The 13,620-nt window shown below is 47.1% G+C and overlaps 1 protein-coding gene and 1 long non-coding RNA gene across 2 annotated transcripts in view; one reads left to right on the top strand and one right to left on the bottom strand.

Annotated features, from left to right (window-relative positions):
• LOC135812295 (CCR4-NOT transcription complex subunit 3-like) overlaps positions 1-10,796 on the bottom strand; it is a 31,273-nt gene extending 20,477 nt beyond the window's left edge. Inside the window, exons 1-8 of the mRNA XM_065325668.1 lie at positions 10,592-10,796; positions 8,074-8,141; positions 6,963-7,037; positions 5,851-5,940; positions 4,454-4,514; positions 4,173-4,267; positions 3,867-3,935; positions 897-965 (exon numbers count right to left, since the gene is read on the bottom strand). Coding sequence (XP_065181740.1) covers positions 897-965; positions 3,867-3,935; positions 4,173-4,267; positions 4,454-4,514; positions 5,851-5,940; positions 6,963-7,037; positions 8,074-8,141; positions 10,592-10,616 — 552 coding nt within the window. The 5' untranslated portion in view covers positions 10,617-10,796. The remainder of the gene's footprint in view (positions 1-896; positions 966-3,866; positions 3,936-4,172; positions 4,268-4,453; positions 4,515-5,850; positions 5,941-6,962; positions 7,038-8,073; positions 8,142-10,591) is intronic.
• Positions 10,797-11,639: 843 nt separating this feature from the next.
• LOC135812780 (uncharacterized) lies at positions 11,640-13,620 on the top strand. Its single transcript, XR_010552966.1, has 3 exons — positions 11,640-11,961; positions 12,054-12,220; positions 13,068-13,620. It is a non-coding gene; the product is annotated as an uncharacterized LOC135812780 (long non-coding RNA).

Genomic DNA, 13,620 nt, shown 5'->3' with positions numbered 1-13,620 from the left:
GGTGTAATGGCACCATACACACGTACAGACAGGCAGACACAACGTCCGACAGGCAGACGCAACGTCCGACAGGCAGACGCAACGTCCGACAGGCAGACACAACGTCCGACAGGCAGACACAACGTCCGACAGGCAGACACAACGTCCGACAGGCAGACACAACGTCCGACAGGCAGACACAACGTCCGACAGGCAGACACAACGTCCGACAGGCAGACACAACATCCGACAGGCAGACACAACGTCCGACAGGCAGATGGCGACACATTTGAACAGGCATATCCGGAGCAAAGCAAACACACATACAGATACATAAGCACAACACATTGTTACACACATTGCCACGGATATACATCTCTCAGGTCAATGCTCACAATAGTGCTTGGATTCGTGCTCATTGCGTCTTGTACAACACATTACAACACACTGAGCTGCTGCATGTTTTCTTCATCCAGCACTCGCTACCGTGGGTCTGGTCCCGACTGTGCCAGATAACGGATGCCCAACTGAAATCAATGGTTGATATAGCACAGGGAGTTTGGACAATTCAGGAAAAACGAAGAAGAACGAGAAAAACTGTGCCACATGTGTTCCCAAGCCAGTAATGACTTAATGGCTATCACCACAGGAACCTGTGGCGGCTGGAGGCAGCAACAGCAGCAGTGACAACAGCAGCAGTAGCAACAGCAGCAGTAGCAGCAGCAGCAGTAGCAGCAGCGGCAGCAGCAGTAGCAGCAGCGGCAGCAGCAGCAGCTGCAGCGGCAGCAGCTGCAGCAGCAGCAGTAACACCACCGCCGCCACCACCACCATCGCCAATGGCGACAGCTGCAGTGACACCACGACCGACAGCAGCAGCGGCGGCACACAGCAATAGAGGTGGCAGCTGTTTAGCTCACCTCAAGTTTCTGTATATGAAACTGATGTTGCTCAACTCCTTTCGTCAACTCATCGATACGATCCAACCGCTGTAAGATAACCAAACCATAGAGTGGTCAATACGGAGATTACAATATAAATGATAGGCAAATGATCAGATATGAGTACAGGCAGCTGGACAGAGCAGGGCAAGTGTGGAAGTGTGTCGCACGTGTCGATGTAAGACCAGTAATTAAAAACCAGTGATAGCTGAAACACTAATTCATTCTAGATCTTCTAGAACAAGCCAAGTCAAGTCGAATGCACCCCCGCAATGAACGCATCCAGTCCAGAAGACACGTCACCTTACGTCCCTTCTCTTCAGGATCATACAGGGAATGACTGAAATGAGCAAAAAATGACTACAACTAATAGCGGAAGGAAAGAAACACATGGATACGAGTTAAGAGTAACTGTCCACCACTGTAACTAGATACTATATACAGTCAGAAAGTGCAACAAATAGGCACAAAACGGACAGAGTACCGAGACATTCGACGTCCTGACACCTAGCTAACTCCAAAATCATCTCCGAAGCGCTAACCAACAGCCTTACAACTCGGAAGGTTCTAGGTTAACGAAAGATCAAAGAGGGGAAGGTAAGCGCAGCGAAAACGAGCACAAGCTAAAGTCCCACGGGAACAAAGAATGTCGATTGTTACTGGATGATGATGGTTTGCTTCGGAGATATGTTGGAACGAGTTACAACTAAGGCCAAGGTAAAAATTATCTTTGATTCTCAAGTACGCGTGCACCGATTTTTGGCGGCGCACCGATGATTTTTTTTATTTCTATGCATGCATATGCGCACATGAAAACGGCCAATGCGAAAGGCGTGAATCAGGGAGTAGTAAAATACTGGTATTTTTCTACTCCCTGGCCTGAAAAATAAAATAATTATAATAACTTGTGACGTACATATATGTGTGACCCTATCTTTGGAAATAAAAAATTGTGGGAAATAAAATAAAAAATCGCTCGCTCGCACCGATTTTCACAGGCTCATGACCTGAGAATCAAATTTATTTTTTACCATGGCCTAATAGCGTAAATGTATTGTGATACAACAACCGTGACAAGGAAGATATTTTATCAAGTTTTAGAAGGAGAAATAAACAACGACAACAACAACGTAGTGAACAAATTATGTGGCATTGTTCACACCTCGACGAGGAATAGCACCAAACAATTGCAGAGACAATACATTTTCTTTCTGTACACAAAGCTCATGATCCGCGTCTGTATAACGCTGCTAACATGGTCAAATGTAGTGCACCTCTACCTCATGACAGTACTGAGAAAACACCTTCACAATACAACTCACGACCATTAGCATGCGCTGACAGATGGTGTTTGACAGATAAAGTGCGACTATCGGCTCCTTTCCTTGTTGTCACCTCCAGTGCCCTATCATCTCTCCTCTGTGCAACATCACCAGAACCCGTCTCTGCCTTTTCCCGTGGCCTGCCACGTTTCCTGGCACTGGGCGTTGCAGGAGCGACGTTCACTCCCCTTCAGCTGCATCTCCTCCAGGAGCGCTCTCCGTTGAGCTTCTCACTCCAGTTTCTACGGTATACAAAGACTTGGTTTGTTTACGCTGTCTTCCACATTTTCTAACATCCATTGTTGTTGTCACTTCTCTCATCGTCCTTGTACGTCTTCAGTGCTCTCCGGTGCGCCGTTTCACTTGGTTTTGTGTGACTCTTCCAGACGCTAACAGATCTTTCCTCAGTTTGGGTGGCTTTCAGGTGGTTCTGTCTCCGCCTTTCACAGTGCTCTAGGCTGACCCCAGCCCCACACGCGCGGAGGAGGAGGTGGAGGAGAGGCAAGTAGGCACATCTACATTGAAAGAGGATTATGATCAAAGAGTAGACCGCATTGCACATTTTGGAGGACGGCCACGACAAGGACGAGAATCACGCGCATCAAGCGGAACAAAACTTAACCGCACATGTTGGCCATTCTAGATAGTAGACACCCTTAGCAAAAAAACGTTATGTTGTAACGGTATTATCGTAAGGGGGAAAATACCGTGATTTGGGTTCGACCTTTAGCAAGATGCACGCTATTTTTAGTACGCTGTTGCCACGAGAATAGCTTTGATTTCGCGCGGTACAACCATTTCTGTCACCATATACAAGATACAAGGTGAAATGCGTACGGACTATGCAATATTTGGCTAAAACACGTACCGTTGGTCACAACGATAAATCAGCCCCCATAACGTTTACACGCTGCAGCTTCAACGCTATTTGGGTGATCAAGGTACGAGTACCGTAAAAAAATAGCGTTACCGTTGTTTGCTAAGGGTGTCTAGTGCCGGATGGAAGCTAATTCGGATGATTTGTTCCAAAATACAGTTCATTCGTGTTGCATTGTCCATAAGTACAACGACGATTCCTGATGAGGGTTGTCAAAAACTTGTTCGCATCTTTCTTCAATGTTATTCTCACTATTGAATCTTCTTTTCATTAATTTTTGTTATTGCACTTTGCTTTTATCGATTGACACCGTTTACATAAAGTAGTAGTAGCCGTCTTTAATAGCAAAGAATAGCGGAAGCAGTGGTAGTAGCAATGGTCCCCTGCCGGTAATAGTGAGGTTCTGCCACACGGTAAAACGTGTCAAAGTACGTATGGAAACCTCGCCGCGGTACGGGATCAAGTTTCATACGGATTTTTTCATACCGTTTCCGTGTGAAGCGAGCTTCACACGGACTGGACTCCGTGTGAAAACTGAGCGTACAGAGTACATGTGGCGGGGTGTTCGTGCATGCTACGAGCATGCTACGTACAGCAGAGCCGGTGCAATGTACGAAAAATCCGTGTCAAACTTCACTGCAGTTGACACGGAGTTTGGTACGTAGTTCCGTGTAGCAGAACCTCTCTAAGAACACGCTCATCTGACTGACAACAGTTCATGTGACAACAGCTCAACAATGATAAGCTCACCTCTTTGTCTGCCTTTTTGCTCTTCTTGGCATTACCAAGCTGCTCAGCCTCCGTCTCAAACTGATCAGACTGTGCAATCGGCAAGGAAGAACAAGAACAAGGGGAGAACACAGAAATAGAGAGAGAGAGAGAGAGAGAGAGATCAGATATTGAAGCAGAGTAAACTGGCGAATGACAGAGTTCAGGTGCTATCCAGCCAAGAGAAACACTCAACACCTATAAATGCCCATATGCATACGCACCCACACCCACACCCCACAGGTATACGCACCCACACCCACACCCCACAGGTGTACACATACACACCTGCTGCGTCAGCTGGTCGATACAAGACGTGAGCCATGAGCGAAGCTCATCTCTCTCTTTCTGCGCAGGATCAACTTTCGCAGCTGCTCCCAAACCTGCGGCATACACACATCCATACACATACACTATAATCAAATCACGAGGAGCTGACGTAGAACAAGCATCACTTGGGGATTACCGGCCAGCAGCAGACTGAAAACACGAGTACTACCCTGGAAGGGCATAACGAACGCATGCCCCCCCCCCCCCCCCCACACACACACACATACATACAACCTTACCTTCTTTAGAGTATGCCTTGGTTTTCGTTTCTCGCTCCACGACTTTAAAGCGCTCCATTTGCTACAATGCAGCGGTCGACCGAACAAACCAAAAGAACGCAGCAATCAGACCACAGGTACTACAGCTATGCATCTAGCACCACACACGGCAACGTTGTAAACACTCGTGCTAGTGTACAAATCCACATCGATTTCAAAATTAATTCAGACTGAAGCAACGGATCGACGTGAGCAGAAATAGAGTCAAGCAACACCAACGGAGTTGTCGCCAGAATTTGTCACCAGAATCTTTTCGGGTCAAGTCAGTCGGGTTTGGAGAATGGGGGACTAGCCCAAAACGTCATACCAACTATCGTATAGGCGCGAATAGAAGCCCCGCGGCTCTATTTTTCCAGAAGACATATTGAAGGGGCTGTAGTTGAGAGAGGGCTTTATTCGAGAGGGGGCTTTATTTATTTTCTAATAGAAACATCGATTGTTTCACCCTATCATGCTGATCAGTACAAGCAGTGACTGCACTCGATTTGTTGTACGGTAAGCACCCGTGACTGCACTCGATTGTTGTACGGTAAGCACCCGTGACTGCAGGTTGTGTGCACCCCCCCCCCCCCACAATGTAGTCGTTTCGTCGTTCGTCTTGGTCTCTTCGTCTCCCTAATAAATGTTGTTCGACCTAACCTGTTCCCGTTGTCCGTTGTAATGTCTGGAGAATATGCCGCCGTCCTTTTCATACTCAACAAATAAATAAGTGCACCACGATGCACTTGCATACCGTACACGGCTCATGTACTGCACTGCATTGTACGGACTTTGCACGCTTGATTATAGCACTGCGCTTTTACACGAGACGGGGCTTTATTAGTTTGATTCCCTCCGACAGACGGGCTCTATTTGAGAGGGGGCTTGTATTTGTTCACGCCACTCAGCGCATTGAGTGAGTAGCAACCAGTTACAGTGTGTAGCAACCAGGTACAGTGAGTAGCAACCAGGTACAGTGAGTAGCAACCAGGTACAGTGAGTAGCAACCAGGTACAGTGAGTAGCAACCAGGTACAGTGAGTAGCAACCAGGTACAGTGAGTAGCAACCAGGTACAGTGAGTAGCAACCAGGTACAGTGAGTAGCAACCAGGTACAGTCACTGCAGTGTAGAGCAGCTGTCAGTTGAAAAGACACTTAAACCATCATCCCACTCCTTTTTCTTCTCAATTCTGTCAGCACAGAACTACAATGTACATGTACCTATAAGTGGAAGTGGCACTCGCCTGAACGGTGCATTGCACTCTTCCGGGTACCCTGGCTCGTGGCCCTGGCTGTAGGGCCATGACATCATGATGACATCATGGGTATCAAGTTTGCATCTCCAGTCATAGGCTCATAGCCGTGAGGCAGGCACTCACCGTTTCGATGATCTTGCGATTGTCCTGCAGTGTTCGCTTGTCCTTGATGTCGCTCGACGCTATCCATGTCTTGATCTGGTCCCGTAACCGCTGCACGGCAATATCAGAAACCATTACGTCATCACAGCAGACAACTACATACAGTTTGTGGTGGCGCGTAGAGCAAGCACAAGCCCTGCTGGAAGCCCATCCCATTCAGAGTCAGCCGTGTTTTCGTCAGGCCATCCCATTTCCCAGCGATCATATCACTTGCTTGCGAGTGCCACTACTATCAGCCAGTACAGGAAGGAGATGAATGAAAAACAGCTGCCAGATTCACATTACGCAGCCATTATCTGTCAGCGTGCTCTAAAAATTCGTCCAAATGTGTTAATTCTGCACACGGGTCTCACGCACTACTACAAGTAAGTTAGTAACTCATACCCATATATGGGCAGCGCTCAGCGGAAACGAGCCGCTAAGCTTTGTAGAAAGATGGTGAAAATGTCGAAAATGACATCCTTGAATTTCAATCTCGAGGTCATCTGTTCACTAGGGAAAAAAACCCGCGAAGGACATCAATGTTTTGACACTTTCAACATCTTGACGAAAGCTCTGGTTCGCTTTTGGTGAACGCGGGTCATAATATATTATGAACCGAACACTGAATCAAAATGCCATCAAAGTTTCACTGAGAGTCAACATAGAGCAATAAAAGCAGTAGCAGCAGCAGCAACAACAACACCCAGTACCAGCAACAACAACAACACCACCCAGCAGGAGCAACAACAACGCCCAGTACCAGCAACAACAACAACACCCAGTACCAGCAACAACAACAACACCACCCAGCAGGAGCAACAACAACGCCCAGTAGCAGCAGCAACAACAACGCCCAGTACCAGCAGCAGCAACAAAGCCCAGTACCAGCAGCAACAACAACGCCCAGTACCAGCAGCAGCAACAAAGCCCAGTACCAGCAGCAACAACAATGCTCAGTATCAGCAGCAACAACAACACCCAGTAGCAGCAGCAACAACAACTCCCAGTAGCAGCTAGAGAAGAAGCAGCAACACCGAGCAGCAGCAACAGCACCAGGAGCAGCACGAGGAGCAGCGGAAGCGAACTGGCACCTGAAGCTTTTTAATCTCTTTCTTGAGGTCGGCTTCATACTTCTCCTTTTGATTGGCATGTGTGGCACTATGGACCTGAGATAGATAAACAGATAGATAGATAGATAGATACAAAGGAGTAATTTTGGCAATGGCCCGGAAAGTGCTCAATGCACAAAGTGTAGAGCGTTTCAAACGAAGAAAGAGAAAGAGGCCCAACTTGGATTTGTCGAAACTTAAAGTGTCATGCTACTGCAATCATCAGACGACTCATACTAAAACCTGAGACTACCCATTATGAAGAGAGAGAGAGAGAGACACGGAGAGAGAGAGAGAGAGAGAGAGAGAGAGAGAGAGAGAGAGAGAGAGAGAGAGAGAGAGAGAGAGAGAGAGAGAGAGAGAGAGAGAGAGAGAGAGAGAGAGAGAGAGAGAGAGAGAGAGAGAGAGAGAGAGAGAGAGAGAGAGAGAGGAAGAGAGAGAGCATACACACACTCATTGACAACATAGACGTCCGTGGTGAAGTTTTGCATACAACCCTGGTAAGGGCGTACCTCTACCACACAGTCAGTACCACTGGAGCACGCTAAACATGCTCATAGTTAGCAGGTGGTGGAGATGAGCGAGCCGTAAGAAAGGGCACAGAATGCGCACTGCATACACATATCACATGTTATGCCGATAATCCGCACTCATTTCTAAGTTCGAACGCCACTTGACACCATACAACGGCAGGGGCAGCCTTGAGATTCCGTAATGTCACGTATCAAAGCCAGGCGTATTCCCGTAGAAACCGAAGCTGGGGCTAGGATTCTACTCTGATTAGGCTTCTATTCAAACCCGGTGTTTCTAAGTGTATCAACACTAATACCAGGCTTCTGTGCCAACAGTGCATCAAGTAAATCAGGCTTGTATTCAAAAACGGGTTTCTATACGAGATGGGCAATACACTGGGGTAGTTGAACGGCTGTCGTTCTCCATAACATACCGATCGTTGTCTGATGATTGGTTCAGCCATGAAACTCTGAGTCACAACGGAATTTGCCCAAGGTTTTCATTGTGTGCCTTTGTGATTACTAGTACACGCAATGTATATGTATGACCTGACTAGCCAACGCTAAACCAATTCACCTACCTTTTGCCAAATATCATCAAACTGTTCGACCCCTTCGGACACCTTCTTTAGACAGCGATCAATTTCACCTGAACATAACATGCGTGAGCGCGTATGCACACATCACATGCATGCACAATCACAACCACCCACACACCCACCCACATAAAATACCAACATACATGCGCATGCACGCACAAACACATGCACACGCGATATCCGCAATATTCGGGGAAAAAACATCCGTGGCATTGTTGAAAACTGTCCGTGACGCCTTGAAAAGCACCCGCGATACTCGAGTCTTTCTTCGATGTTGTTTAGCTCTTCAAGCTCGTCACTGGTTTACTTGTGAGATCGACGCCGGAATGGGGAAGTTTCTGGGCAAACCAGCAGCTGAAAAGTAAAAAAAATAAGGCTCGACACACCTCTACTAATGGGTCGTCCATAATTATCGAATTTTTTTCACAAAACGAAATAATTTCGTAATGGGGTGGGAGGGGGTTGACCAATTTCGTTTCAGAAAACATTGACGCATGTACATGGCCATTGGAGCAATGACACACTTGCAACTTGTGTTGTACATGTACATGCATGCATGTCAACATTTTTTTACGTTCTGAGGGGGAGGGAGGGGTTGGGTCTAAACTAAAATAATTCGTTTGGTGAAAAATGTTCGATATTTACGGACGGCCCCTAAGGAACGAGCACAGCAGTTCCATCAAGCATTGTTCGGGGATGGAGGAAAGTTGTTTTGCAAGCTCCTGTCAGGTAGTCGACCACAGTCGCAAATCAAGTTTATGTACATGCACAGCCAATCACTTGTCCCCAGTGAAGCACACCTTCTGCTTTGCCATGCAGGATTTACTCTGTACAACTCGTACTACATGTGCACGTACGCTACAAAAATTGGTTCCAGTTTACGCAATTTTACTACGATACACGCTTTCGGACAATAGAGAGGTTTCGCACTACTAAGTAAACTTGAGAATCGTAAACATACACTAGCAGTAAGTGGGCGGGAAAAACGCGTGAATTTGCGAGTTTCCACTCCACTTACGGAAAGTTGTCCACGTACAGTACGTAGGTAGGGCTCTCAAAAAGGGACGTGCTCCGTAAGTGTATTGGGGTACAACTTTACGTCTCTCTCCCCAGATCGACCCGGTCGTACGCTGTCGTGTCCCGAGTTGCCGCAAGGGCAGCTACGTGATTCGAAAGCTCCGTACGGCGGAACACAGATCCGCACGCAGTGTACGTAAGACTTTCCATAGATCGACTACGCTTTCTACTAACGTAATTAGTAATTACGTTACGCGGAACATCCCTATAATCAGCAGCATTCCCCGCAATTTGTGGTATTTTACCTTGCAACTTATTCCGCAACATTTCCGGATGCATAGGATATACAGTAAAACCTGTCAAGGTGACCACTCGGATAAGGCGACCACTCGGATAAGGCGACCCCTGGTCCTAGAAGACCACTGAAACCAGGACCAAGGGATGCTTTTTTCCAGTCAAATGACCCTGGATGGTGAGACCACCTGGTGAGAGAGACCACGTTTTGAAGGTCCCTTGAAGCGGTCGTCTTAGACAGATTTCACTGTATAACCATGCACAGTGCGGCTCAATGAAATCCCGGTCGCGGGAGACAAGTTTGCGCCCTGCACCTGCTCGCCATCCAGTGATCGCAGGTCTAGGGCTGCACGGTGCCTGCCGTGGTATTCACTTGCTTGATGGGATTTCATTGAGCAGCACGGCTCCGATTGCCCGAGGTCAGGCGTGAACAGGTAGACAAGCAACTCAATCACAGCACCGTCCGTTTGCCTGCCTCGTTTTACGAGCGTGCGTAGAACTTGTACGCGCGCGTGTGTGTGTGTGTGCGTGTGTTTGCATGTGTGTGTGTTTGTGTGTGTGTGCGCGTGTGTGTGTGTGTGTGTGCGCGTGTGTTTGTGCATGCGTGCGTGTGTATACAGTACTCCACCGCTACATGCAGTTGTCATGAGACGCATTTACAGCCACACAAGTGCACACACCTACTTACTTACTTACACACACACAGGCGCACACACGCGCACAAGCACACACACGCACGCACACAGACACGCACACAGACACACACACGCACACACATAACATATGTACACAAACACAACTTGAACACTATGTTTCATGAACAGTACCTAGAACTAAACAAACTGTACATACACAGGGCAAACACAAGACAGACGTCTCTGGGCGGCCGGGCATTGTGGAGCAGAACGTATCTACACTGGAAGTCAATTTCAGAAAAGGGTATGGAAAGTTGACAAAACAATACCCGAAACCACAAGTAATTATTTCGCCAATTTTCAGTCAGAAAACAATGGCATTCGGGCTGCGTCAGAGGGTAAGCTAAGGCCGGCAACAATATGTTACCGAATGGCTTCTACATAATGATTCCATTTACCCCCTACAAGCCAAACATAGAGATGAGAACCTCGGTGTGGCGCTATAAACGAAACTGTGTAGTGTTTCAAATACAAAACAGCAAAAGCTGGCTGACCTTGTAATTTCCTCTTGTCGCCCATCTTCTATTCGATCACGAACTATTCATGCGAACGACCTTTTCCTAACAACAGCGGCAGCATAACCAAAAAGCGGTGTTATATCTCCAATTTGAGTGATGCTGGGGACCTTGAAAGGCCAAACAGTTAGGAAATTGATCTTGCTCTCAAACTCAGAGTTTAGATTGAGTCAGAAATACATTCTTTGCATTTGCAAGTCGCTTCGCTGCATGCTGCTCATGAGCTCACATAATAATCGATTAATCCTGCATTTTCATGGCAAAATATTTTTTATTCTCAAGTCGATCACATGACGTCATGACATGGACTTGTGTAGCGCATAATGCACCATGCAGAATAAAAGAGAAGGCGCGGTCCGAACGCGCCGGGTTGTAGTTGCGTCCATCCAGAACGAGCAGTGCGAGACTGCGAGACGATGCCTGCGCGGGGCGGCGATGTTTGCAAAAAGTGTTTTTTTTACAAATCGCAAAGAATCGAGGGCAAAATATAAAAATGTAGACGAAAGGTATAAAGCGGGATTCACAGAAGCTTTTTTGTGATGCGACACGCGATGCGACAGGCGCGAAACCGGGAAAACCCCAAATCGCAGCCATGTCGCGGCCCACGCAACTGCCGCAACTGGGCCATCGCAGAAGTTGAGCTTGGCTCAACTTTTGCGATGCGATGCGATGCGACAAGCGATTTGGTGTACGATTTTGACCTTTTCTACAGCAAAGTTGTACAAAGGTGCAAGAGTTGCCTATAAATTTTTAGAAGTTGTGTCAAACCGCGCGAATGTCATGGTGACGTACCCAAATCAGCAAAACTTTGTCGCATCGCTGACTTCTTCTGTGAATGGTATTTCGCGAGTTCGCATCGCACGCATCCATCGCAGATCGCGTCGCATCGCGTGTCGCATCGTTCTTCCACTTAAAGACTGTGCTTCTACTATGGGGCTGTTAAGTGATGACGTCACAGTTCCTTCGATACGCATAACAACGATCCCACTGGGGACAAACAAAAGTAGCGTCGTCTCCACCGACCCAGTTGTCAGTGGCAACATTATAGGAATCGTGTACATTTCTTCGTTTCTTCTTTGCTGTTTTCAGTGAGTGTTTTGTTTTCTCTTTGTCCTTGATCTCGACGATGTTGTCGTGCTCATTACCTTACTGAGACGTCTCTTGTGACTGTAGCCAGTGTCACGGAGGATTTTATTGGCGTGACAAGGTAGATCGCCGAGATCGAGCGTGAAAAACGCTCTGCATTAGTAGCTCCTGTAGATTGTTTTCTGAGTTGGCGTATCCATGGTCAACAAAACCAAGGTGCAAGACAGCATGAGAGATCGTGTAAACGATGTGAACTCCAAAAGGTAAGCTCCTGAACAAGTGGAAAGATATGGGTATTCACAAACTCTCTCTTCATCCATCGATTGCCGCTATGCATTGCATTTTGTCTTCACAGATAATCTGGCCAAATTTATTGTAACTAGAGAGTGCAATCGTGCTTGGGGCCCATCCCAATGTCATCACATGGCTGTGGTGACTAGTATATACATGTATCTGGGAGAATTTTTCCTCGACTGATACGGAGTGCAGGTGGATCGATTATGAGAAATGCGAACATGTGAAGTAAGTAATTAGTTGTGTTGAAGAAATGTGCAATAAAATAAAATTTACTTTACACTCAAACATACACTGTAGATGTACATGTAACATCATGATAATGATTCCATCTTCATTATCCCGCAACTGGTACACCATACGCACCGAATACATGGTGTGTGTGTGTGTGCGCGTGCGCGCGCGCGCAAGCGCGCGCATGTACCGTAAAGTACCGCCAGAGCGCCCCACCATCTCGTCCCTTCGTGGCCGCCTTGTGGAGGTGGATTCCTGTCTGTAGGTCATACGACACGGACCTTGTACGAACATTGCACATTGTGCAGTCAATCCGTACCCAGCTTACCTTCGAGCTCCACATAAAAGCATACCAAGTGTGACCTTAGTACACGAAGGTTCTCACATCGTACAAACTTAGTAGCATTCTGCCATACAATTTTCCTCCCTTGGCTGTAAAATCAAGGTGGGGCGCTCTCGCGAGACGGGGCGCTCTGGCGGTACTTTACGGTACATGCACACACTCTCATGCGTGGCGGAGTCGGCCAGATTAACAGACCATGCATTTACACGAGGTGTCCGTAATGTCATTGGAACGCTGTACTTTATGACTTTATTCCAAAAGAGTATGTCTTGCCCCTGACGAATGGAGTTGTGTCTGTGCTCAGCGGGTATCGGGCTATGACGCAACACTGCAATCAGCGCTGCAATTAAAAGAGCACTGCATGGATTATTTTGACTAACTTCCTTTGCGTTTACTTGGTCGAGCCCGTGGTTTCATTTCTGTGTTCTGTCATGATTGGCCTCTGGAAATAATCAGAGTGGATGTCATTTTGCCATATATGTGTGCCTTGTGCGACAGGTTCAAGGCTAGATGCACTTCACATTCGGCGTGCAATCTCAGCGTCTGGGACCTGATGAAGTCTTGGTTGGATGATTATTCAAGCCTGACACTACTCGACACACCAATGTTCATGTCAATGTAATTTTTTCAGAGCTGCACTATTTACGTGTTGATGCTTACTTCGGTGTTAGCGTGTTTCCCCCGGATTGTTTCTATCATCATGATCGTGTGTTCTTGGGCTGAGCGAGCACATGCACAAGTGTGCAGCTATAACCCTGTGTATCTTTGGTTACACTTAATCTTTGTTCTGCAATGCATGTACCTTGTAACATTATGTGCTTGCACTGCTTTGTCTGGCCTGCGTATTTTAGGACTATTCAGTGCATTAGACCCAGGTTTGTTTGGTTGCCGGATGATCTCTTGTTGCGTCGCTCTGTATTTGTATTCATCAATTTTTGGGCTTGAGAATTGAGCTGTTGTGTGGTTCCCAATATGAAAACATCATGCTGGTGCTCTGTGTTTCGATTATCGACTGTCGGAGCAGTCATGCATTTATTAGCAGAACGGTCAA

Source organism: Sycon ciliatum, chromosome 3 (genome assembly GCF_964019385.1).
Source record: "Sycon ciliatum chromosome 3, ocSycCili1.1, whole genome shotgun sequence".
Classification (NCBI taxonomy): Eukaryota; Metazoa; Porifera; class Calcarea; order Leucosolenida; family Sycettidae; genus Sycon; species Sycon ciliatum.
Note: the sequence above shows the minus strand (reverse complement) of the source record. Positions and strands in the feature narration are given on the sequence as shown.